At 34.6% G+C, this 27043-nt stretch overlaps 1 protein-coding gene across 1 annotated transcript; it reads right to left on the minus strand.

Annotated features, from left to right (window-relative positions):
- Positions 1–865: 865 nt before the first annotated feature.
- LOC103315148 (uncharacterized) lies at positions 866–12518 on the minus strand. Its single transcript, XM_064359618.1, has 3 exons — positions 12380–12518; positions 2017–3195; positions 866–1962 (listed from the first exon to the last, which is right to left on the minus strand). The coding sequence occupies exons 1-3, from the start codon at positions 12516–12518 to the stop codon at positions 866–868; spliced, it is 2415 nt and encodes an 804-aa protein (XP_064215688.1).
- Positions 12519–27043: the final 14525 nt, after the last annotated feature.

Below are 27043 nucleotides of genomic sequence, written 5' to 3' on the forward strand. Positions count from 1 at the left end.
TAGAAATATACTTATTCAGAGTTTTAAATAGTAGTTGGTTGTGGAATAACTTTTATGTTTTAATGAACTGCAATAAAGATGACCCTATAATTTTGCTTATATTTTTACCATAGATGGGAGTTGTGTGTTTGATTACGCTTTTTTATTAAATTAAAATTCATAGACTGGGAACATAAAATAAATTTATTCCTAATTTATGAAGGAGAGAACCAAACTCGAAGTCGCTCCCCAAGAAATTTATTGTTTGAGAAATTGTCAGAAATTGTGACAATTGTGACAATTGTTTCGGGGTAACTACCCCATCATCAGCCAACTACAAGATACAAACCGAAAATTATCGGGGAAGGGACAAGACCATGACTTACCTAACACAGATATTTTCAATAAACAAATAAAAGAACTTTATTTGTCCATGGATTACATGGATTTGTTAATAACGTTACAAGCGTGCTGTCATGGCGGCGAAAATGAAGCAAATGGCGGACAGGTGACAGAATTTACAGTGGACCAAACAAAATTCACAGCGGACCAGACCAAAGTGACGAAACTCACAGTGGACCAAATAAAACAAGAAAACAAAACCAAACAAACAATTTTATTTAATTATTTTTGGAGCACCGGCTGGAGGTTGTCCTGTCAGTCAAGACGAACCTCCAGCTAGGCTTACAATTAAGAGCCAGACCCAAAAAAGGACGGTGTACCCGCGGGTACCAAAAATAACTGTGAGTCTGACTGAATTTAAACTTACGAATACTAATATTTTAATTAGGATGAATTTAAACTTAGAAAAGCTACAAAATTTTTTTTTTTTAAATTTGCAAAAACTACTAATAAAATGGACCCTTACCCTGAGCTTTAATTACCATTACAGACGGAAGTTAAGACCGGTACAGTTCAAAATCTCCAAGACCTCTAGGAAGTTTAGTTTTGAGCTCTTGTTACACCTGTGAAGGATCTTAAACAGGGCCGGATTGAGCGAGTGCTTGTTCTCTAGGATATGATTGGCAAAAGTTGAGGGGGTGGTCACGATGTCCGTATCCGAATATTTATCAATATACTTAACGTGTTCCCTGAGTCGAGCCGAGAACTCTCTACCTGTCTGTCTGACGTAGGCAGCGTTGCATGAACCACACCTTATCTTGTATACACCCGAGGATGACATTGGGGGTAATCTGTCTTTGGTAAGAGACATGCAGGACAAGAGCCCCCCACTGCACTTGAAGGAAACGTCTAGCCCCTCGCTCTTTAGGATCTTGGCTATGCTCAGCGAGACTTTGCCTACATATTTGACGACGAATCTACGAATCCCGAGTTGCGGAGGACAGTCTGAGGGGGTAAGGGGGAGGGAGTGGACTGACGGGATGGAAATCGGTTCTCGCGTAACAGATGCACTCAGGTGCAACCTGTTGAAAAATTTCATGAAGATTCTCTTTATCAGTGGGAGTCGAAACCTGTTGTTTACCGCTATCTGTTTGATTATGTTCCACTCTCTATCAAAGGACTCAGGGCTGAGGGGAATCCTAAACAATCTGTATATCAGTGAATTGAATGCGGCAATCTTGGATTTCGGGGGGTGGTTCGACTCAAATGGAATAACCGAGTCCGTGCAAGTGGGTTTCCTATAGATCTCGAACGATAACTTGTCAGACCTGATCACTAGCAGATCTAGGAAGGGTAGACTGTTGTTCTTCTCGACCTCGAGTGTGAATTTAATGTTGGGGTGGAGGCCATTGATGAAATTCAAGAAAACATCCAGATCAGCCCTAGAGCCCTTGAAGAGAGCCAGAACGTCGTCGACGTATCGGTACCAGAATATGATCTTGTCACTCTCCTGGCGTGCAAATATCTGTTTCTCTAATTTAGTCATAAAGATCTCTGCTAGGAGGGGCGAGAGGGAGGAACCCATGGCCAGACCCGAATCCTGAGCGTAGAAATCGGAGTCGAAGAGGAAGAAGTTCTGATCTAGTACTAATTCGGTTAGAGAGAACAGGTTTAGCGCATGGGAAACTGGGATACCCGAGTCAAAGAGCAGATCTTTTACGATTGAAAGGCACTCCTTGGACGGTATCGATGGAAACAGGTTGGTGACATCGAAAGAGACCAGAAAGGAATCCGGGGGTGGTTCGAGATTCCTCAGTTTGTCCGTCAGGTCTCCTGAATTGATAATGGAGTAGGAATTGTCGAAGGGGACGATGTTCCTCAGTGTGGTGTTCAACCAGTGTGCCAGTCTGTAGACGGGAGAATTTATAAAAGAAACGACCCGTCTGATGGGACATTCGGGCTTGTGGATCTTAGGTAGGCCGTACAAACGGGGAATCCTAGGGTTCATCGGAATCAAATTGAAGGTGGAGCAATTGAAATATTTGAGGGTCTCAAGGCAATCGTTGACTGTTGATTTTGCCAATTTCATAAAAGATTTCATGCAGTTTCTAGGTAGTTTAGAAAAAGAGCCTGTGTCCAGGAACTCGTGCACTTTGTGCTTGTAATTTGCCCGGTCCAGGACGACCACGGCGTTACCTTTATCAGCCTTGGAGATGATGAGATTGTTCTGAGCGCTTATCATCTTTGAGATCTTTCTTAAAATGCGAGAGTCCTCAGAAGGAGGGCTCTGGGTGGAGGCAACACCATCATCAATCTTGTTAAGTGCGGAAATGAGCTGAGGTGTTAACTTATCCACACTCTCTTTTGGTAGTCTGTTTAAGATGACTTGACAGTCTACTGCTAATTCTTGGATATCTCTATAGGAGGTATTAGAGAAAGGAATGTATTTAAGGCCTTTCTCTAGAAATTGTAATTCATTCCTTGTGAAATTGTGTGAGGATAAATTAACAACTCTGTCGTGAAATTTGTGGTCAGAGAACTTCTTACAGTAAATCTTATCTCTTTGCGGAATCTGTCTAGACTCTAAACTCGCCAACTTACTTCCTAATCTAATAAAATCTACTTGTCCTATCCTTGATATGTTGTCTCGAAGTGTTTGGTCCAGGATGTCAAACTCCAGTGGATGTAGGGTAGAGTTTAATTTGAAGAAGCAGTACCTCAGCTGCCAGTTGATGGAGTTGAGAGAGGTGTAGTGGGGTCTCACCTCTTCCTTGAGCCACGTTGAGCAGGCGGTCTTTAGGGCTGTCGTGGCCGAGCGTGAGTGGGAGGAAATCTTGATCTGGACAAACCTGGAACCAATTGGCGATGGAGACACTGTTGGATGAACCAAATTTTCAGCAGGGTCTTCTTTCGGCGTATCAAGAGATCTTCATAGTCACCCCCCAAGAAATTTATTTATAAAACAGGGACAATTGTTTCGGGGTAACTACCCCATCATCAGCCAACTACAAGATACAAACCGAAAATTATCGGGGAAGGGACAAGACCATGACTTACCTAACACAGATATTTTCTATAAACAAATAGAAGAACTTTATTTGTCCATGGATTACATTATGTCCATGGATTAAATTTATTCCTGTTTAAAAGTATAAGTTTGTATCTTTTGCGAATCCTTGCTGTGTTGCCAAGTTTCGGAGCCAATAAAGTACTATAGATGCAATGACGTTAGAATTGTATAGATGAAGCGTTGCGAGATCAAGTGGGTTTGGTCAATTTCTCATTGCGTTGCATTGGCATTACGTACAAAATTGAAAAAAAAAAACGCTTTATACACAACGAATGATTTATTAATTCATGTATTATTGGTAGATGTTAATAGTACAAATAGAACTAAGCACTTCTAGCTTTAAAAAAATATTTAAATAAAACAAAAACGTGAATTCTAATTTAAAATTTTATTATTGCGGCATAAACAGTTTAAAGATTACAACAAGGAGAAAAAAAGCAAAGTAAACGGCTTTCATTGATTTCTTTGGTTTCATTGATGACATATTTTTGTGGTGCAACCGAATCGTAAAAAAAGTTTTTAAAATTAAATTTACAAGTTGCAGCAAATGATTGTTCAGAGGATCTTGATCCAAAATGTGGTCATTCAGTTTAAAAAATAATTCACAAAATTTTAGTTGTTTTTTTTGTTAAAAAATAACGTTTGTTAAAATAACGTTTCCTGATGAGATCATCTCATAATTTCTGAATACATTTTCGGCAGCTCTGCAGATTAAAAAAACATCTGCAGAGGGTTTACTCAAACCCTCCTTATTTCTCCTGTTCAAAAATTTATAACAGATCTAATTGCCTTCCAATGCAGAGCAGCATATTTGACAATTAATCTTCTTTTTCAATTTGCGAACAATAAACCCAGATATGTATCCAATAATGTCCGAAATGTACAATGATTGGTCGACCACATTAATAATGTCGTCACATGCATCATCAATGTAATCGTGAACTTCATGTAAGTTATCAATAACAGACGTTATTTGTCTTTGTTTATTTGACGAAATGTTCAAAATATAAGTTTCGTCTTGTTGCAAACAATTTGCCGTTGCTTTTGATGATATTTCGGTCTGGATCAAAAGCCTTTTATAAGCTACTTGATGGAGATATGTTAAACACGGGAGCGTGTTTTTATCTAGTGATGGGTAACACCATTTGAGTAAAAATAAAATTATTTTTAGTGTCACATAAAATTTAAAAAAAGACCTGATTTGTTTCAACCGTCCCCATCCCAGGAATGGTTGGAACAGTGATCGGGGTCAGTTGAAACACATGTGAATAATACAAAAAATAATATTATAACATTAGTTATTTATTATTTATTTTAATTTTAGGAATAATTATGGCGCCTTTTAAAGATCCAATATTTAAAGGTATAAATAACTAACAGTATTTCAAACATTAAGAAAAAATTGCACTTCGACTAGAAAAATTATACTTAGTTTGAAATTCTAATTTTGGAATCACTCAGAGTCACAATTGTAGCAAACATAGCTAAAACTACCTTCTCTGCACTTTTCGTGAGCCCACAGTTATCAATTTATGCACTGTATTCATTTTTCTCCAAGTCAGCTCTCTGAATATTGCGACATACAAACAAGGCAGTACTACTCCTCCTCTTCTGATGATGATTCCTGTTTTTTATTAGTTTCGTTCAAATAATGTTTTTTAACTTGCTTAGGATTGATCCGTTTCAATTTGTTTTAATGTTCTTTTCTTATCTCTTCCTTCCCTGGTGTATCAGTGTTTATTATAGATCTCTTGGTTTTCTGCTTTCTGTTGCTTTTTCTCGAGGGACCTTTCGGTAATGGTTGTATTGTTTCTGGTGAAAATATAAGTGGAGCATTAGAGGAGGCTATATATATTCAGATCGAGTTGTCAGCGGAATACTTTGTTGAGCACTTGTAGAGAGAGGGTTTTGATGAAATTTGCTGAATACTAATACTGCTGTGACGTTTGAGTGTTGTAGTCAAAGTCTTCAGAACTACAGAAACATTTTCTTGATCAATTTGTGGAACTGGTGAACTCTGTCGAATATTCATAGCCTGTTGTTGAATGACAAAAGCTTCATGTACATTAGAGGGCTCCTCTGACTCTATTGGTGGTTTGATTATTAATGGCGTTTCTTCATCGGGTGTGACAATGTTACAAACCGGAACAAATTCTGCTTTTGTTGTATTTTCGGGGTTTGGCCTATCTGTCAAATCGATCTCAATAAACAAATTTCTATTATAAGGGTAAATGCCAGATTTACGAAAACCAGCTTCAATGTTTGTTTGTGTAAGAGCAAGCGGCGTAGCAGATGCTACAATCTCTAGAATGTCATAAATTGACATTGTCTTTCCTGGATGGTTCTTCATTCATGCATTACAGATTGAATTTACAGCTTTTTTCAAAAGGCCGAATGCAGATCGATTAAGTGGTTGGGAGTCTGTGAAAACAGTGGGGAGGAAAAGAGAGTAAAATGCTGCCGTTTTTTTTGCAAAAGTCCAGTGCATTAGTATGATTGTGTGAAGAATGGTTGTCGACTACAAGTAACACTTTAAGTGAAGGAGACACATTTGCATGTTTTTTGATGTGTTCCAAGAAACGAATATATAAATCATCTTGCACCCATCCAAACGGTTTTGCAGTTCCATCAGATCCTGCTGATCCGTCACTGATAAAATGATCTTGAATGATCTTGGTAACGTACTCGCGGGAAGACGAAGAATGGATGAATTACAATCCCGATTGCATTAACCGCAAATGCTACTGTGACTAAAGTACCCCTTTCTCCTGAAGTTACTGAACTTACTTGACGAGTACCCCGCCTAGCTACCACTCTGTCTGGTTTCTGTACTGTAGTTATGCCTTTTTCATCAGTATTTCAGATGCTCAAACTTATGACGGTCCATGACTGTAGTCAAATTGTCATAGAAGGCATCAACGTTGCTTTTGTTGAAGCTAGTCGCCCTTGACAGACTTGTAACTTGCGCTGCGCATATAGAAAGTTTACGGTTTCTTCTCGTAAACATCCGAAACCATTCTGCACCCGCCATCCTGTTGTCATCCCAAGTTCGAGGTCGTGATAAGTTATACTTGATAGTTCGTAAGCTAATTTTCTTACATTCTTGCTAGATAAACCGAAATATATATCAGCACATCGAATCAAATATTTTGAAAGTTCTTTCTCTTGCTCTTCAATAAAGACTCGGTTGTGTGCTTTGTACCCCATGTCAGGATTTTCTTCGGTGCCTGATGCATTTCGCTTTCGTATATATCTTAATAGCGAACAATGATTTACGCCGTACTTCTCAACCCATTTTCGCAAAGAATTTCTTGGTTTTACTTCCTTATACGCGTCTTTGTACCTCTATAAGTTAACCTACCTCCTTGAAGTCTTTCTTGCACCTACCCCCGGCATCTAGAAAACAAGAAAATTAAATAAATGTATTGTACCAACTGCACCCAGAAAAAATGTTTCAAACGCCCCCAGTCCCCCCACAGGTACAAATCAGTCTATAGTAACTGACAACAACAATTTCGTATTAAAAGTAATTATGCTGCTCTATTCTTCAGGCTTCATTTCAAACCCAAAGTGGCAGAATTAAAAATTGCAGCATTTATAGCAGAACACTCTTCAAGTAATACAATTGATCATCTTGGCAGCTTAATAAAACAACAAACTTAAAGCTCCGTATTATTAAAGGACATAAAACTACATCATACAAAGTGTAATGCTTTGATAAAAGATCTTTTGTCACCTTGTTTTTTTAAAGATTTGCTAGATGATGTCGGCAATAGCCCATATTCTGTCATTATTGATAAAAGCACATCCGTTGATATGAAAAAGTTATTATTATGTTACCACATTTTACAAATCATTAGAAATTAAAGTTGGTGATTCTATAACCATGGCTACTGAATTTAAAAATCACTTGGAGTTAGGTCGTCATAATTCTTTTAGTGCAATATTGAATACCACAGTTAAAAAACTGGTTGTGGTAAAATGCATTTGTCTATGACAAATTCAAAAATAAATTATTAGGTACAAGATGGCTGGCAAGATATGAAGCGATCGTGAAGATTTTGGATCAATGGGATGCTCTGAAATTGCATATTTTTTCAGCAAGAACAAACGAACGCTGCTACATTGCTAAGCAACTATATGGATTGTTGAGTTCTACATCCAATCAGTTATATATATATTTTTAAGTTATATTTGAAGCCTCTCATCAGTTTAAACCAACTGTTATTCTCTTTTTTATTTGTATCTTTAACTATTGATTGTCCCTAGACAATTGGCTAAAGTTGCTTAGAACAATTTATCAACGTTCAAATTTTACGAATACGTTATGGGTGCAAATACCATCAACTTTAGATATTATTTTACAGAAAATTCCAGATTTGTGACTGCAAATAAACTTACAACAATTAAGGACCGATATCGCAATTTTTTTATCGTTTTATGTGAAGAACTCCAAAAGAGAATTCTAGAAAATATAAATGTGCTACAGAAAATGAGTTTATGTCTTCACAACAAGCTACATCACAAATAAGACCTGACATTACGGAACTATGTGTAGCATTTAAACACATTTGTGAAAATATTGATTCAACTATTAATGAATGGAACTGTTTGCCGCAAAAAGTGTGGTCCAAACTAGACTCATCTGAGGAATTTTGGGTAGAGGTTTCCAAAGATAAAAATTCAGCAGGAGAACAACGGTTCCCCATATTTGAAAATTAGCTCTATCACTATTAAGTATGCCTTTTTCCAACGCAACAGTGGAAAGATATTTTTCTGTTGTCAATATTATTAAAAAATAATAAGTTGCGAAACAGAATACATGTAAGAACAGCAGTGTTATCATGAGAATTCGATTTAGTTTGAAAAGTGATGGTTGTGTCAATTTTGTTCCTACAAAATATATGTTACTAAAGTTTAGTTCAGAAATATACGATAATAAAGATTCAGAAGATAATAAAGCTTTGGAAGCATTTTTAGATGAGTTTTGTTTTTTATAATTTTAGATTTTTATGTTATAAATACAAGTTGAAAAGTTTATTTTGTTTTTTATAACATATATTTTCTTGTCACTGAATGTGGTTAAGTATTTTTGTGTTTTGCTATTTTTATTTTTATATTGCAAGGTTAATAAAAACTATTAAAATTATTGGGGATTTTTTAAAAAAGCCTGTGTTTTGGAGATATCTTAGAATTAGCACGGGGAAATATTGCCGGAAACATCTAGCAAACCTGAATCACACTGCCTTTTTTATTTTATTACTTCTCACCAGTTTGTACTACGAGGTAGTTGTTAGAACAGCTAGAAAAACAATCAAGTGGTGTACGTGATTATCTGTTTTTCAAAAACAGGTCGGGAACATCCACGTCCATGGAAAGCGATATTATCCTAGTATGGCAGTTTTGAGTTTTACAATTTGTATTTATTTTTTAATTTGAGTTTCAAAATGGTCTGAGCAGTTTTCCCACACCAAAACGAATAAATTTATTTGGGATGCAGTCATTTAAAAAAATTTTAAGTTTTAAAATAAAAGAATTTAATTAACTAAAAATAATAGAGATATATAAATAATATATAAATAATTGATATAAATGCCAATCATGAAAACTACATTTGGTGCTTAACTGAGTTATTTAACAATTTGATTTATTAAGGTGACACACAGGGATTTGAAGCATCTTACAGAATAACTGAATTTAAAGTTAAACAATAATTACAGCTTCAGTTGATTAGAGAAATTTACAAGGTACAGGTAAAAATCTGAACAAAAGTTACAAGTTGATTATTGGATTGATTTTGCTTGTATTAACAGCGTTACAAAGTCAAGACGTTTATTTAACAATTAAAATGAAATAATTAATTAAAGTTTTTTTGGAGGAAAGTGTTATCAATAGTGATATGACATCGGTAATCTTTTGAAAATAGCCAAAGGTTAAAAACAGGTTAGAAGGGACACAAACCATAACTCCAATTACTCAAATAGGCGGCTTGAGTTCACGTAATTTAGATAAGATGTTCGACAAACGTGTTAATCTTTATACAAACTGTTTTCTTATAAAGTTTAAGTTCATCTCGGTCAATTAACTAATAAATCTTACAACTAATAATGGATTACTGATCTTCCGTAGAAATTGTAAGTTAACAACTGAAATAACATGTCATTAATCATTTTGTTGGGACAAACGGATTTAAGAAAAATAACACTTACAGATCATTTTCCAAAAGGGAACTGGTAGCTTCCAATATCACAAGTCCTAACACCTAAACAGTAAAACTTCACAAATTGTGAAGTGATTTTATTCACTTGACATTAACGACTTCACATTTAGAAGTAATAATTCGGAATCATTTCTTACTGTTTTTCGCTCAGCATTTATAATTTTGATCCTCTTTGATATCAATTTATTATTAATTTGTGACTCTGTTTTCCGGATCTAGCGTAATTCCATGAATTAGCCATAACCTTTTGCGTTATTTTGGTAAAATTATCTATCTTTATATTTCATAATTTAACGTGTCAAGACATGGTTTGGATTTACTTAGTGTTAGCTGTTTGTTTTTAGCAACAATATTTGTCATTGGAATAGCCAAAGTTTCAGTTCTTTCATCTAAATGCCTGGCAACCTCTTTTCTATGTTTTAAATGCAGAAACCATAGTGGTAGAGTGTCCCAGAAACTTGCAAGTAGTTTTAATGACCATCCATGGGTGCGATGTATAGTAATTGCATTGATGACAACTTAAAGTAATTACCTGAATACTTTCCAGATCATATTTTTTCACTTTATTTGTAAGGTGGTGTCGGCCAGTTTTTTAATTTCCTTGGCGGTGATAACACTGAAACTCCTTGTGATTCAACAGGTTGACCCAACGCTTTACGTTAAAATATTGAAAAATGGCTATCCTTTCAAAGCCAAATAGCAAAGCTTGCTGAGCTTCACAGATTTCTTGAGGTTTATAAAGGCCTCCGGTTTCCAAGATTTGTATAGAATTGAAAGAAAAATGTCCTTCTGTGTCCACGGTTAGAGTTACAGGTGAAATTTTAACGCCAATGTGGGGACTGAAGCTTGTCCAATGATTAGTAATGTTGTACAATGGCGGTACAAGAATGTGCTACATTCGATTTGTTCTGCATAACGTTGAAGAATTCTTGTCACTGGTGACATGAAAAGGTCTCGTTATCCACCTTAACAGGCACCCTAGGTTTGCAAAATGTATAAGACTTCCCCTGCGACCTTCCCAATGAATCCAAGTTGTCCTTTTACCAACGTGCTGGAGATAAAGGTGCCAACACTAATCGATTCTTCAAGATTTCTCGTCTAAGAAGACATCTTCGATGGATGGTGTAGGCATAGGCACGATTAATTGAAGTCTTCAGAGGTTGTTCCATGTAGAGGAATTTCGAATTGATATAAACTGATAAATCGATGTTCTCAGTGGTAACTTGTTGTTTCCAATTTCGTGAAATGAGTTCCGGTTCGGTTTCTGTTACTAACTTTTTAGGATGTTCAGTTTGCCAAACGCGCATTCCACACACCGCATCGGGTTTCATTAGTAATAATGCAAATACCTTGTCACTTCCACCACTAAATAGCTTGTTGCTTGAGGATCGTTCACTTGACGAATTATATGTCTTTTTCCGCAAAATATCACTGAATATTTATCACAGTCCGGTTAAGCTACTGGATTCCAGACAATTTCTCCAACTACAGCGTCGATACGGTATCTTGTTAGGAATGAACAAGTAACTCCTCCCCTCAGACTTATTTCATCTTGATCCAGCTTCAAGTTAGCTTCATAGTCTTGAACTGTTACTTTTACCGAAGCTGTAACAACCACGTCGTCCCAAGTTATTCCATTGTCAGTGTAACTAGTTCCAGTACATTTTTCATTCATGCTAACACTTCCGGCTATTGTTCCACCGTTGGTGCTATTGAGTGCTAATCCTAAGAAGATATGTCCGTAGAATCTTCGATTTCTTGATGTTCATGAACGCTAAGGCATCCACCTCGACCTATCTTATGGAGGTATGTGTATAAGGCTCGAGAAACCATGCTGGAATGACTAAACATTCCACAGTGCATGATTTAACGGGTTACTTCCATTAGACAAATTTTTACGTGAATCTTCTCAAATTGGTTTTTCTGGATTACTTGTATGTCCTTGGGTTCAGAATTGTAATTAAGGGTAGGATCTGGACATGGAAATACGTCGTTCAGTGACACAACAGTAATGTTAGTAGACGGAGTTTGTTCTTCCCATAATACAGCGCACCAAGACGAGTATGAGCGGTAAGTCTGCAATAGAAATTCTTCAATTACCTTCTGAGAGGGTTTGAGTTCTGTCTTATCTAGATTCTAATCGATATTTAAGTTACGTAGACTAATTTCAAGATTTCAATTGTTGTATGTTAAATGGCACTTCGCAGAACCCAAGGGTATTCTGTAACATCTCCCCTACTTCAGGTGTGGTGAGGGTTTTGTTAATCTTCAAGGTCCTCTGCATAGTCCCTTGCATCCTCATACTCGTCCTCAGAAGTTAATTCATCTTGGTGCCCAAAATCATACTCTCCATCCCATTCGAGGTCTGTTATGGAAGATGTTTCTGTTTGTTGACTTGAAGACATGATTCTGCTTCTGAATAGTCTGCAGCTTGGAGTAGCCTTTTTTATTCGTGCCATGAGTTCTTCGGGATAATGACTGTTAAGATTGTATCGTACATTAAAAAGAAAGGTGATTCATTTGTCGCATCATGTATTCTAATTCGATAGGCCATTAGAACGTAATGTAACATCTCATCTCAATTACTTTCTTCTTCTGTGACGTAATGAGAAAGCATTGTTTTCAAGACGTGATGCATCCTTTCGGTAAGGACTTGTTTGAATCTTTTCTATTTGAAGCTTTAGACAAACCTCAGTGAATAAGTCGGATTCAAATTGTGTCCCACAATCTGTTGGAAGAATTCTAGGTGTTCCATGTCGTAAAATCACGTTTTTGACGGAAGCCGACGGTTTCTGCTTTCATGTCTTTAACTGGAATACATTCGGGATATTTGGTTAGATAATCCATGCAGGTTAAAATGTATTTGTTTCCATTGCTGATCACATTGAGTGGTTCCACGATGTCCATTGAGGTAAGTCCAATGTACAAGTTGGTACAGGCATTTCCACCGCAGGTATCGGGTGATTTTTCCTGATGTTGCATGAATCATAACCTTCACAATATTTCCTCACAGCTTCTGCATACCCTTCCACAAGAATTCACGCTTGAGTAATTCAGTTGCTTTGGTGCGCCCACTATGGGCCATAAAAGGAGAATTATGGTACCCTTGAAGGATTATGCTTTGCATTGTTTTGGGCACCAGTAATTTATCATGTCGCTCTCTATCCAATCGCTCTTTGTTGCATAATCCATTAGGAGATTGGTAGTATCATTTCTCTTGCAACAAGGATTGAATGTCCTTATCTTCGCTTTGAGCCTTCTTGATATCCTCCAGAAAATAGATAATGGTAGTACAATCCTGTTGTATGGCTTGAATCGACATTTTCTCTTTCGGGTATTCTATGCGGGTAAAAGCATCCACATGATGTTTTCCAGGACGGTATTGAACTTCAAAGTCAAACTCGGTTAAGGACATGGCCCATTTTGCTAAGCGTGAGCTAGGTTCTTTTATGGTCAAAAGGTATTTTAAAGGTCGATGATTCGTAATTATAATAAATCGACTACCTGTCAAATAACAACGTAAGTATTTGGCAGCCCAGACAATAGCCAATGTCTCCCGTTCAATCGTGCTGTACCTGGTTTCCGCGTCCATCAAACTTTTGCTAGCACAACTGATTGGATGTTCGATTTTGTATTTCTGATAGCAATTCCCGATGCATCTGTTGCTAAAATAAAAGGCTGTCAAAAATCAGGATACTTGAGTACCGGTAGCGTGATTAGGGCTTGCTTAAGATTATTAAAAGCTTCATCATGTTTTTGATTCTCTAATATTTAGTGTCCTACTTGACTAATTCTGTTAAAGGTTTGGCTTTAGTCGCAAAATTATGGATGAATCTTCTGTAAAAACCACAAAGGCATAAGAAAGCACGAACTTCCTTTTAATTCTTAGGAATTGGGCATTGTTCAACAGCTTTTATTTTCTCTAGGTCTGTTTATCTCCTTTCTGCAGAAATTATGTGGCCCAAGTGTTTGGCTTCTTTTAGCATGAAATTGCATTTAGTCGGCTTAAACTTTAGATTGGTTTTTCGCATTCTATCGAATACATTCCTTGATCTTCCAAGATGTTCCGTATAATCTCATGAGCCGAATACTATATCGTCATCTAGGTAAACCAGACGTTCCAGACCGACCATCCTCGAGAATGTCGAGTACATGAGCCTCTGCCATGTACTGGTGGCATTTTGTAGCCCCATTGCCATCCTTTTAAATTTGTAATATCCTGTGGGGGTGCTAAATGCACTGCTTTCTCTATCATTGGGGTGAAGTTCAACTTGAAAATAACCACTTGCCATGTCCATGTTGGAAAATAGACATGAGTCGGTTAATTGACAAAAATATGTTGTAAGAGGAAAAAGTCCGGTTTTGTAACTTTGTTCAGTTCCTTATAGTCGATACAAAGTCTGAATTCGGAGTCCTCTCCTGGGTGTCGTTTTTTCTCAATTAAAATTACCGGAGCCGACCAAGGTGACGTGCTTTTTGATTAATATCATTGTCCAGCAAATTTTGGATTTCCTTATACAAAATGTCCTTTCTTTGATAAGGTACTCTGTAAGGTCTTATCGCAATTGGGGGTACATTTTCTATAATAATTCTGTTTTACTTCCGGGGTACTGGTTAATCGTTGATCTGGTACACGAAATATATCCGCTATTAAATCTTCAAATTTTTGTTGCCACAAGTTTATGTCGTGATGAGGGTAGTTTTACGTTTTCAGAAGTTCTTCCATTTTTGCAGAATGAACGGTGAGTTTCCTCGTGGTGACTTCTTTCTTTTCTTCACACAGGACCTCTTCCACGGTGTATGCTAATTCAATTACTTCACCTTTTTGTATTTTAATGGAAGCATGATAAGGATTCAATAGTTGGACATTTTTTTTAATTTCTTGTAAGAGCGCGAGCTGTTAATATTTCATGTCGTTGTTTCTCGTAAGGTTCAATAATGATTAAATCTGATACTAAAGGTTCGTCTATGTATAGGTTTAACACATAGCGCGCGACATCGTGCCGGAACTAATATTTCGGTTATTGATCGTATTCTGGTCGTATTGTCAAATGCATGGTTTGAGTTCATTTATACTTTACTTTTTAGGGAATGCAGTTCATCTTTTATCACATTTAGATCCAGGGTGGTAAAAGATAGATTTTTTCCTGCGGATGTATGTTCATTATCTTCATCTAAACTTCTATTGATACCAATTTCATTTTATTGCAACACTCAAATTCAAATCAAATTCTATCCGGATAGCTTCTTCATTACTTCTCTCTTCACTTGTACCAACAAGATTATCCTCCGGTCCGTTATGCTGCTCCTTGCGGTTTACAGTGGTCCGGGGGTCCTTTGGTACATTTAAATAAATCGAATCGTATTTCTTCATTTGTGTCAGCGAGATTATCCTTCAGATCGTTAAGCTGTTCCTTAAGGTTCACAGTGTTCCGAGGGACATCAAAATCGGTGACCTCTTCACGGTCCATCAAATTCTTATTTACTTCACGGTTCATCAAATTCTTATTTACTTCACGAAAGTTAGTCATCTCATCCGAGTGCTCCAAGCCGGCAAATTCATCCTTTCGTTTATCTGCGGGATTATCTAAATCAATCGTACGTATTTGATCTTAAGTTTCTAAAGGTATTCTGTACCCCAGAATTTCGACCATCTTTTCTGATCATCAAATGTTTACTTTGAATTTATGTAAAAAGTCCCGTCCTATTAAAATTGAACTTTTGAATCGTATTGCATTTTCTACCACGATGAATTTGTGTCTAATCACAACAGTGGCGCACTCAGATTTTTTTTTGGGGGGGGGGAAATTTTATGTTTTAAAAATATAATGATAAAAATATATGTATTTCAAATTAAAACAACTACATTGTTACATATAAAAAACACAAATTCATATAAAAATAAAAAACATACATTAAAAAAATATATTCACAGAATGATGTTTACTCGTCTTTCGTAAACTCAAAATATCTTACACTTCATCACAGGTTACTTCAATATCACGATGGATGTATAACGAAGCTAAGCCATTTAATCTATTTTGTCCTGTATTGTTGCGTAAATAAGATTTTAAATACTTAAGGGAAGAAACAGATTTTTTAGCAGTACTCGTTGTAACAGGAAGCGTCGCAATTATTTGTAAAAGTTTTTTAACATTAGGAAACAATACTGCATTATATTCATTATATAAATCCATAACTGAAGATGGTAAAGGTATGGTGGTGTTTTCAAATTTCCTATTCCATAATTCAAATTCTGCCTTCAAAATTGTTTCAAAAACGAATGGAGCGCGAAAAATTCTTGAAAATGTTGTTGAATTTTTTCCGAAGATGGAATTAAACTTTGAAAATCCTGTAGTTTTTCCTTGTGTTTTGTAAATCTTTCTTCTAAGTTTGAAATTACTGAATCTAAAAGAGGGATGAAAATTGAAATTCTTTAAAAAATTCTGGCGAATAAAATGGTACATTGGTTCGATGTGTTTGTCTTGAAACTAATCTGGGTACCACAATTGGTATGTTGAAAATTTCGTGTAAATGATATTGGACTATTTTAAAAAAAAATTCAAAATGAGTTTCTGCGTCTTTTCGTAATAATTTTAAAGAATTAATGGTTTGTTCAACAAAGTCAATAGCTGATCGAAGATCCAAACTGGAAGTTTGCAGTAACTTACTTAAAGGAAGAGTATACGAAAATATAGTTTTAAGGCAGTGAAGAGAAATTAAGAATTGTAGAGTTTTATTACTGTTACGCTTTTTCGAAGTTAATTTATGTTTTGCAAACTCAAAATTTTACTAAGTTTCGCTGTAATTTTAATTGTTTTCGCGATCCACGAATTTTATGTTATTGTGTCCGTTTGGTTACGGCACCTAAAAAGGAACGGACGCATTAGATTGTCTTATCTTAATTACCATGATAGATACGTTACGAGTTTAGCTGTAAAATTCCATATTTTTCTGTCACGGGCTAAATAGCCCTTGTCTTTTTGTGACGTAATTATTTTTCAAAATCCAATGTAAAGAGGCTAAATTATACGCATTCTCACGGTTAAAATCGGGAAAATTCCATTTCAATTAATATTGCGTACGAATTAGTGCAGAAAAATGCTGAAATAGATCACCATTTAGTGCAAAACCTTGTTAAGCTAATTGCTTAAAGACGTATTATAAACCTTCTCACCCCTCTCGAAGGATGACCATGACACGTGTATGAGCACGTCAAACAGAAGATAAGTCAGATTTGCATAATGTGATCATGTCACATGGCTGTGCTAATAAATAGGCGAAGCCGCGAATCTCCATATTGACTTGATCAGTTAATTTGTTCGCAATCAGTCGCATCATTTTGAGATTAGTCAAGTTGTCAGTGGAGATAACTCTTAGCTACCTCTTAGTGTCCAGAAATTGTCAAAAGTTGATCCGTTCATGGAAAATCATCCGTTGTGAGAATCAATCTCTGGGTACAATCACGCTGGACAATTTATTTTGATAAACTGTTTCATTGTTAATTCAAGACCTCATTGCATTGATTAGTATGATTTTGCTGGTTAAAATTCAGGAATGTTAATTAAACTCCGTAAGTTTATTAAGTTTTGTAAATCATATAATCAATAAATTTCTCATATGTATTTTGTTAACCATTTAGTTTCCATTAATATATTCATTTTCAAGTTATTTGAGTATTCATTGTGGACTGCACGTCTCTCCTATAATTGGGTGATCTCACAAGTTAAGGCTGAGGATCTTATAAATAAATGTAATAAAAGATAAGGGCAATCACGTGATACTGCCCCCCTTCCCCTACTGTCTTTGCGTTCTTAAAAGTGTCTTCATTTTTAATTTTAGTTCAGTTCCACCAGTTGATTTGAAAAGAACAAATAATAGGTAAGTACCATCTTATTTTGACTGACAGTGGAGGTGATAGTTTTTGCCTTTTGTTGCATGATATGTTAATATTTCTTTTTGTTTTCGTTTTTTAGCGGCTTTTGAGAAAATCATCACTGATTTATCATTAATTAACTATTTTGTCTCTTTTAGTAATTTGATTTATTTATTTTATGAATTTTTGACCAAAACTTCATTAACTGCCAATAACCAAAATGTCTATTTTGTGTTAATGTTTCTTTCTATTAATGTTGTTTCAAACCTATATCCCATTGGAATTCATAGTAGAATTTCCCAACAGCGCATTTGCATTTTTTTTTAATGAAATGGAGCACAAATTGAGAGTTTCTGATGGGTTTTCTTAGCTCAAAGGGTTTCGCTGGCATTTAGTTTAATACAGAATTCACGAATTTCAAGTTACACCTACCAACTTTCTGTTAACATTGAGAAATATTTTCCAGTTAGCTATATTAGCCATATGCAGGTGTCCCGCAACGTAATGCATTGCAAATACTGAGCATTCAAATTAAATAAACCCATCATAAGTATATTTAATTTTTTTTTTTTTTTAAATTCTTGTGGAATTATTAACCCCCAAAGTTGCCCCAAAAATACAGTTTATAATTTTTATCTCTAATAATATTTATCCAATTTTTATAAAATTTGACATACAGGTTGTCCGAAAAGTCGCGCACCTTATTGAAGGGGAGTAATTGGGTAATCCCCCAGAGTACCGAAAAAATGTTTAAAAAAATTCCACATGCTTTGTTTTTACATGAGAGCCTAAACAAATTATGAAAAAAGGCAACATTGCTCAAAGGTACACGTAAAAACTGAAATTAAAAATTATAATTAAAGTGTTGGATACCATTAAAAGGTGTTAATCACATTTAATTTCTGGGGTTTAAAAACATGGTTACGCCGTTGTAGTATTGTTGTTAGTCGGATTAGTTCGCCCATCATCGTAATTTTTATTTTTGTTCTTGAGAGAGAGTGCGGAGAACAGCTTTATTTATTGTAAGATATTTTAATCAATTAAAACTACGAATAAACAATGCATTAAAAATTATAACAAATGCTCAGGCATGCACCGTTTGTAATGTTTCTGGAGTGATCGTAGCACTAGCGGCGTGAATTCGGTTCACCAACTCCTCACGAGTTCTTCTTCTAAACTGTTTCTGTTGCAATTACTGTTTTCGTACTTCTTGGTTGACCAAGTTCTTTTGGTAAAAGATCAACCAGTTGATCGCATTCTTTGGTCCAGTCAATGAAAAGAGTTTTCGTCTGGATGACTTCGGTTTGGGTATCGTCATACTGTCGAACGGCTTCACTTGCATTTCCTGCGTATTCACCAAACAACAAATACAAGTCACAATATTCATTGTAGGAAAACGTTTTAATCCTTCACTGACACTTTTTGAAACTGAAAAACCACCACCGCTGACAAACGAATCAAAAATTTTAATGACATTATAAGCAATCAGCGTTACCATGGTTTCAGCTGAACAACAATGGTCTGTGCCAAGTGTTGCCAGATTTATCTTCATTATTGACTCAAAAATTTTGTTAACATTTCTAAAGGAATTTAGAAAGGTTTCTTCAGTTTTTATGTTACTTATTCCTTTTATGCTATATCATTTATACGACAAATGAATTTGGATCCGAAATAATAGTGCAAACACCTTCATTCTTGGCAAAGAATTTTTACTTTTTGCTTCATTATTCTTCAACAACAAAATACTTAGATACTTAAATAAAAATTCTTGAAGAAAGTATACACTTTTTGAGAAAATGAGATAAGAGTATTTAACTCGTCTGATCATAATTCATAACACACTCATGTACAAATTAGCAATTTCCTAACACCCTGTGTATTAATATATATTGCACCGCTGCTATAACAATCGTAATTGTAACTTGTATATGTGCTTGTATATAATTTATTTTATTTTCACGGAATGTACTATTCCAAATCTTGAAGAGAACTTGTCGTTTATTGATTAGTCCCACTAACTGGCAATTCCGACTTAGTATCTGGCAATTCTGACTTATTAACTGGCAATTCCGACTTAGTATCTCGCAATTCCGACTTAGTATCTCGCAATTCCGACTTAGTATCTGGCAATTCTGACTTACTAACTGGCAATTCCGACTTAGTATCTCGCAATTCCGACTTACTAACTGGCAATTCCGACTTAGTATCTCGCAATTCCGACTTACTAACTGGCAATTTAGTCTAAAAAATTTTTTTTGTGTGACCCTTCAGCGCTTTCGTACGCTTCACAACCCGTGATGTCATGATGACTTAATATTAATATTTATTAGGCATTCTTCCAAATTTTTGGGCATAGGTATAAAATAAACAAAATAAAATTAACAAAATTTCGGGACGAGTCCATTGAGATGAACCGCAATTATTACCTAGCACTGCAGCAAACGTTTCTTTTATTGGAATATACATTTATTTTTACTAGAATCTTGTTGACATTTGGTTTAGATTATAACCAAAAATTTGCATATTTTTCCAAAGGATAGCCACTGTGAAAGATAGATAATACACTGCTTGCTCTAAAAAATCATTAATTTATTAGAGATAACTTTTAACTATTTGTCTAAAATTAATTTTTTTTTGGATTTCCGAAAACAAACTGTTGTAATCTTTAGTTTAAAAAAATAAAAAACCTTATTAACAAATATTTTTTTGATTTATGGGCCTATAGGTGACTCTAAAAGCGTAGATGCTTTCATGTCCTGAAAACCCCATTCATTAATTTTGAAGCGTTTGTGAGTTATCTTTTATAAACTCAACTAATTTTTAGTTGGAAATGATGGTTGGAACCTGTACTACACATGAGCGACCTCCCAATGCCAGGTGATTGCATCCAAAAACTCATATCTTGCATCCACTTTCCGCGTTCGCAAAAATGTACGTACAGACCTTCGACCATATATCGTATAGACTCGCCATACAGCGAGTTTGTAGGCAGGTTGTTTGAAGCCAACATCTAAAGGCGAGATGAGTGAGGGACAAGAGGAAGCTTACTCCATGTTCAATGGCAGCTCGTAGTGAAGAAGCAAACAATTGAAAAAACATTAAAAGATTCAGAAACAATTTATGTATTCGAGTTTAAAAAATGCCTCACTTAAAATACTTTTAATTCTATCTTATGACATGTCCTCATAGTTATACTATTCAAAAATATTCAGTATCAAAACGGAAAATTAGAATGCCACAGGTGGGTTTCCATATTTAGGTTAACACGGGTAGTTTCTTACTTTCAGATGACATTACCGATGAATAAGCCCTTGTGGATAATCTTCTCTTGTATATTTCGACGCAAGAACCAAATTGTACCCATTCACAGGCAAATCTAAGTCCAAAATTTACAATTTCTCCTTTTAATCACAATCGTAAAGCACGAAGTTTGACGAATATTAACGAAACACTTGGAAATATTTTGAATGAAGCCATCAGAGAAGGGGTACCTAAGGGTCAAATTCGCGTACCAACTCTCATTTTCCCTAGCCCCACCTGCACTTGCTGGCTTCAAAACAAATCTCTCCTTGCTCAGCCTGTATAATATATGGTCGAAAATCTACCCTTCGTTTTCGGCGAAAGCGCTACCTAACCTTAAGAGAACGAACTAACTCGACAATAGCGGAAAATTTAAACAAGACATTTTATTTATTTTCCACATTTAAAAGATTATATAAGTTAAATGTTTCTGTACCCATGCACACTGTTACGTGACATTTTAATAAAAAAATCATCTATAACAATTGCAATAGCACAAAAACATCGCTTAATAAAATGAAACACAATCCTTCCAATAAAAATTTATTTAGAAAAAAATAATAACATCATCTATAACAATTGCAATAGCACAAAAACATCGCTTAATAAAATGAAACACAATCCTTCCAATAAAAATTTATTTAGAAAAAAATAATAACGTGCTGGAATGCATAGGCAAAGTTAATTCAACTCGAATTGTCTTTTATAAACATACTCAAATGTAGTAATGTATGTAAATACATTGAACAAATATTCACACTGATCCAGAAAAACTGAGCATGTTGGCGTCGGATTGAATTATTGAACTGTTAAATGGAAGCGTACTCCATAGATATCCTTCAAAAATTAAATTTAGATTGCTAACAGACACAATATTTCTGGATCAGTCTGTATAAATACATCACTATTGTTGGTTTAATTACTTTTATACACACTCTTCAGAAAAGCAAAACAAATACTAAAATTTTGTTGGTAACGTTTGACATCAATTTTATTTTTGAATTCCTAATGTTAAATTTTACAATTTACAGATGAACAAACTCGCGGATAAGTTAGTTGCGTTGTTGTTCAACAACTTACTTTTCGAAATTTATTCACGGTTATAAAGATATCGAACGATTGCAAAAGCGGCTAACATATTTAATGGTTTGATGTTAAAGTTCTTGATAAGTTTTGAAAAAAATCAAATTTATTGGGTCCAACACTTTATTAGAGAAAACATAGAAGTCACTGAAGTCTTCAGAGTAGTCTTTAGATGCTGCATTTTCGTCTTCTTCTCAAACATTGAAAACTAAATTACATTTTTGTTCAATAACATATTAATATATATTTAATTTAATATACATATTTTGAATTAATTTTTTAATAAACTGTATGCATTGAGTTCAAATGTTCATCCTATCATATCTTTTGAGTCATCTTCAAATGCTGAATTGTGGTCTTCAATTGGAAAGCTCGAGGAAAAAATATGTTTTTCTTTCTTATATTGCCCACTTTGTTTAGTTGGGAGATGCTTTACACACACTGTTTCCATATAAATATTTATGGTATACTAATGTTTAATTATGTAGTGTCATGTAGACACTATATTTTAAAAGCTAGTAACTCGCCAACGATTAGGCGAGCTCGAGGAAGAGGGAAAAACTTAATGCAGTCTTTTTTGGGTTTTTTGCTTATATCTACAAATCTGCTACTTCTATCAATGTTTATTTTTTTACCAAAATTAGAGCCCATAAAATTTTCTACAAAGTAGTTATTTGCATTTTTCTTGTAAGACTAACCACAAGCGAGGTATAGGTTTGAAAACAATTAATCATTTAAAAAATTGTTTGATCAAAGAAACAATAAATAAAGTAAATTTATTGGATCCAACGCTTTATTAGAGAAGAAAGGAGGAGACATAGAAGTAACTGATGTTTTTAGAGTCGTCTTTAGATGCTGCATTTTCGTTTTCGTCTCAAACATTTACAACTGAATTACATTTTTGTTCAGTAACATATTAATATATAATTAATTTAAGATACATATTTTGAATAAATCTTTTAATAAACTGTATGCATTGAGTCCAAAAGTTTATCCTATCATATCTTCTGAGTCATCTTCAGATGTTGGATTGTGGTCCTTAAATGGAAAGCCCGAGAAAAGAAAGTATTTTTATTCTTATTTTGCCCACTTTATTTAGTTGGGATATGCTTTACACAGACTGTTGCCATATAAATATTTAAGGTATACTAATGTTTAATTATGTTGTGTCATGTAAACACTAAACTTCAAAAGCTAGTAACTCACTTACGGTTAGGCGAGCTTGTGAAAGAGGGAAGAAGATAAAGCAGTCTTTTTTGGTTCTTTGCTTATATCTCGAAAAATGTTACTTCTCTCAATTTTTATCTTTTTACTAAAATTAAAGCTCATAAAATTTTCTACAAAATAGTTATTTGCGTTTTTCTTGTAGGACTAACCATAAGCGAGATATGTTTGAAAATAATTAATAACTTAAAAAAATTTGCGTCAAAAGAAAATGTCTTGTGATTTAAAAAACTGACAATACACAAAATTTATTGGATCCAAGACTTTATTAGAGGAGAAAGGAGGAGACATAGAAGTCACTGAAGTCTTCAAAGTCGTCTATAGATGCTGCATTTTCGTCTTCGTCTCAAACATTAAAAACTGAATTACATTTTTGTTCAGTAACATATTTATATATAATTAATTTAATATACATATTTTGAATAAATCTTTTAATAAACTGAATCCATTGAGTCCAACAGTTCATCCTATCATATCTTCTGAGTCATTTTCAGATGTTGAATTGTGGTCTTCAACTGGAAAGCCCGAGGGAAAAAAGTATTTTTCTTTCTTATTTCGCCCACTTTGTTTAGTAGGGAGATGCTTTACACACACTGTTGCCATATAAATATTTATGGTATACTAATGTTTAATTATATACTGTCATGTAGACACTAAACTTCAAAAGCTAGTAACTCGCTTACGGTTAGGCGAGCTTGAGGAAGAAGGAAGAAGTTTAAGCTGTCTCTTTTTGCTTTTTTGCTTGTATCTCGAAAACTGTTTTTTCTATCAATTTTTATCTTTTTACCAAAATTAAAACTCAAAAAAGTCGATATTTGCACTTTTTTTCTTGCAATAACCATCAGCGAGTTTTAGGATTGAAAATAATTAATCATTTAAAAAAGATGTGTCATAAAAAAACATCTTGTGGTTTGAAAAACTGACAATAAACTAAATTTATTGGGTCTAACACTTTATTAGAGAAGAAAGGAGGAGACATGGAAGTCACTGAAGTCTTCAGAGTCGTCTTTAGATGCTGCATTTTCATCTTCGTCTTAAACATTGAAAACTGAATTACATTTTGTTCAGTAAAATATTAATATACAATTGATTTGTTACGTGAAACAGACACCGCATACCTGTTCCAAAATAACAGTTCCAGTATTTCCGTACCATCTCTAGTTACAACTAGCACCTCTTCGGTGGTGAGAGTTCTGATACACCCTGTATGTTACATCTCCGCATAAATGGGCTTGACATAACTTAAAAATTGATTAATTAGAATCAAAAGGGCAAAATCAATCATTTCATGTAAACACCGATTTCAGTGAAGAACTACTGAAGACACTCTATGATCCAAAATCTTGGCCCAAGAACATCATTATCAAACAATTCCGATTTTTGCGACAAAAAACTGTAGTCTTCAAAAAATATAACCCTTAACCACCGCACGTGTCCTAAAAAAAATCAACCCTGTAGAAGCAGATTTAAAAGTTTTTTATACGAGCATCCAATCATTAAATTTAGGCAAGGCCGATAAAATTTTAATAGGTGCATCTACAACTAACTATAATTTTATTTGTTTAACTGAAATTTGATCCCGGTCGGATGCACTTTGTTTAATAAATTTTCTTAATTATAATCTGGTGAGTAGCTTTTATCGTAGTGAACCAAATGGTGGTGGTACTGCAATATGGTGTAACTCTTATATGGATTGTAACTGTTTTGTTTAACAGTGTTTAATTGTGCGTCAATTTTGCTTGTATGTGAACTGTTCATCCAAACAGAGAGATTTAGCGTTAGCACCCCAAGTCAAACCGACCAACTTTAATAAAATGTTGTTTCTTGTTTTCAGTTTTTGTCTTAATTTTTCAAGATGAAACTTGTAGGTGGGCGAACAGTCAAGAGAGACACCAAGGTAGACTGGATGAAAGTTATGTTTAAGTGGTATTCCATTTAATGAGACGTTCAATTTCCTTTCTTTTTGAGAGTTTGATAAATGGAAGCAGGAAACTTTTGATTTTGATGACTTTACACATAGACGCCACTGTTTAAAGTAATCACACAAAACAGAAGCATCTTGGGAAAGTTGTTCCTCTAATCGATGAAATTCTTTTTGTTGAAAAGTCAGTGCGATATCATCAGCATAAACAAACTTTCTTGAAAAGGTTTCAGGGAGGTCACTCGTATATACATTGAAGAGTAATGGAGATAATACGGCTCCCTGAGGAAGACCATTGTTGAGAGTTTTGATTTTGCTTGATTTTTCACCAACAAAAACTCTAAACTTTCTGTTTGTTAACATGCTCTCAATAAGACTGACAATCCGGTTGCAAGGCACAACTTTATAAAGTTTATGTATTGAACCATCCTTCCAAACTGTATCATATGCAGCATTGAGATCCAAATGAACAACACCAGTTTTCAAGCATTTCTCGAAACCAGATTCAATGTGGGTCGTTAAAGCTAAGACTTAGTCACAGCAACTTCTTTGTGGTCGAAACCCAGCTTGTTTAGAGGGAAGAATATCTTCAATAAGAGGAGAGATGCGCTGATAAATCATCTTCTCCAAAATTTTGTAACATACATTCAGCAAAGAAATGAGCCGATAACTGGATGCTTCTTGTGGAGGATTTCCCTTTTATAAAATGGCGATCACCTTAGTCTTTTTAAACTCTAAGGACAAACGGGGTGAAAAAAAATCATTAAAAAGAAAGGTAAGCCATTTCAGAGCAAAACTTCCGAGATTTTTGATGAATTCTGGGTAGATTCCATTAAAACCAGCCGACTTCTTGCTTTTAGTCGATGATATGACTGCTTTCAATTCATCTATGTTGAAACATCTCGACAGTTCTTTTGAAACTTTTATTTTTTTTCAAAGAGACTTTGAGGTTTGCGGAGTTAGTTGGGTAACTTCTGCCCAAACCAACCTGATAATGTTAACATGTTATAGATCATCTAATGGAAATTTAAAATCGTTTTTTTTCAACTAGCAATAGTTTTAGAATTTATTTACAAACCTAAAAGTTCTCTTCTAATATAAATATAAATAAATGAATTATTAAATTTATTGTCGTCATTTGGCTTAAGGTAATTGGTTACGATACCCACAAAAGTCTCCTCTACTACAAGCTCTTTAATTGATCATTTTTACACTAATATTGACTTTACAAAAACTACTGTCGTAGAAGGCAATGTCATTTCAGATCATAGATCTATGAATATATCAATCACAGTTAGGGGAAATTCTTCAAAATTTAAACATTATCAGAACAAAATTATTAATTTGGAAAATCAGTTGAAAACTACCCTAGTAAGTCATAAATTCGTTCAATAACAAGAGTAAAAGTAACAATAATAAAATAACTCTAAAAGTAGAAAATACTTGAAAACTTATGGAAGCTGCTCAAATAATGCAGGATTAGATTCCCAATACTCAGTATAAAAATAATAATGTTTCGTTGTCAAAAACTCTGATTCTGTTCTCATATAACAAAAACGAAGTACTTTTGTTATTTAACAAATTAAAGTATAAAAAAACTTCAAGATCTGACCATATACCCGTGTTTTTACTGAAAAATGTTGCTCATGCCATAGTATCTCCAATAATACATTTAATTCACCACTCATTTGTAAAAGGTATTTCTCCCAGTATATTAAAATCTACTCGAGTAATTACTGCACTTAAAAAAGTCCAATAACTATAGCCCAATAACTATTACTTCAGCTTTTTCAAAAATCTTTGGATATGCTATGTTAAATAGATTAGAGTCATTTATTACAAAGTTCCAGGGCAGACAGGTAGAAAATCATGACCAGGGTCCTAGAACATAAAGGATACATGATGAAAGAAATTCGAGAAAAAACGAACCCACCCTTTAAAACAAAATCTGAATTTTCGGAGCATCTATTAAATAATCAACATTTTTACAATTTTAACAACTTTGAAGTGTTACACATATGCAACAAA

Source organism: Tribolium castaneum, chromosome 11 (assembly GCF_031307605.1).
Source record: "Tribolium castaneum strain GA2 chromosome 11, icTriCast1.1, whole genome shotgun sequence".
In the NCBI taxonomy this organism is placed as follows: domain Eukaryota; kingdom Metazoa; phylum Arthropoda; class Insecta; order Coleoptera; family Tenebrionidae; genus Tribolium; species Tribolium castaneum.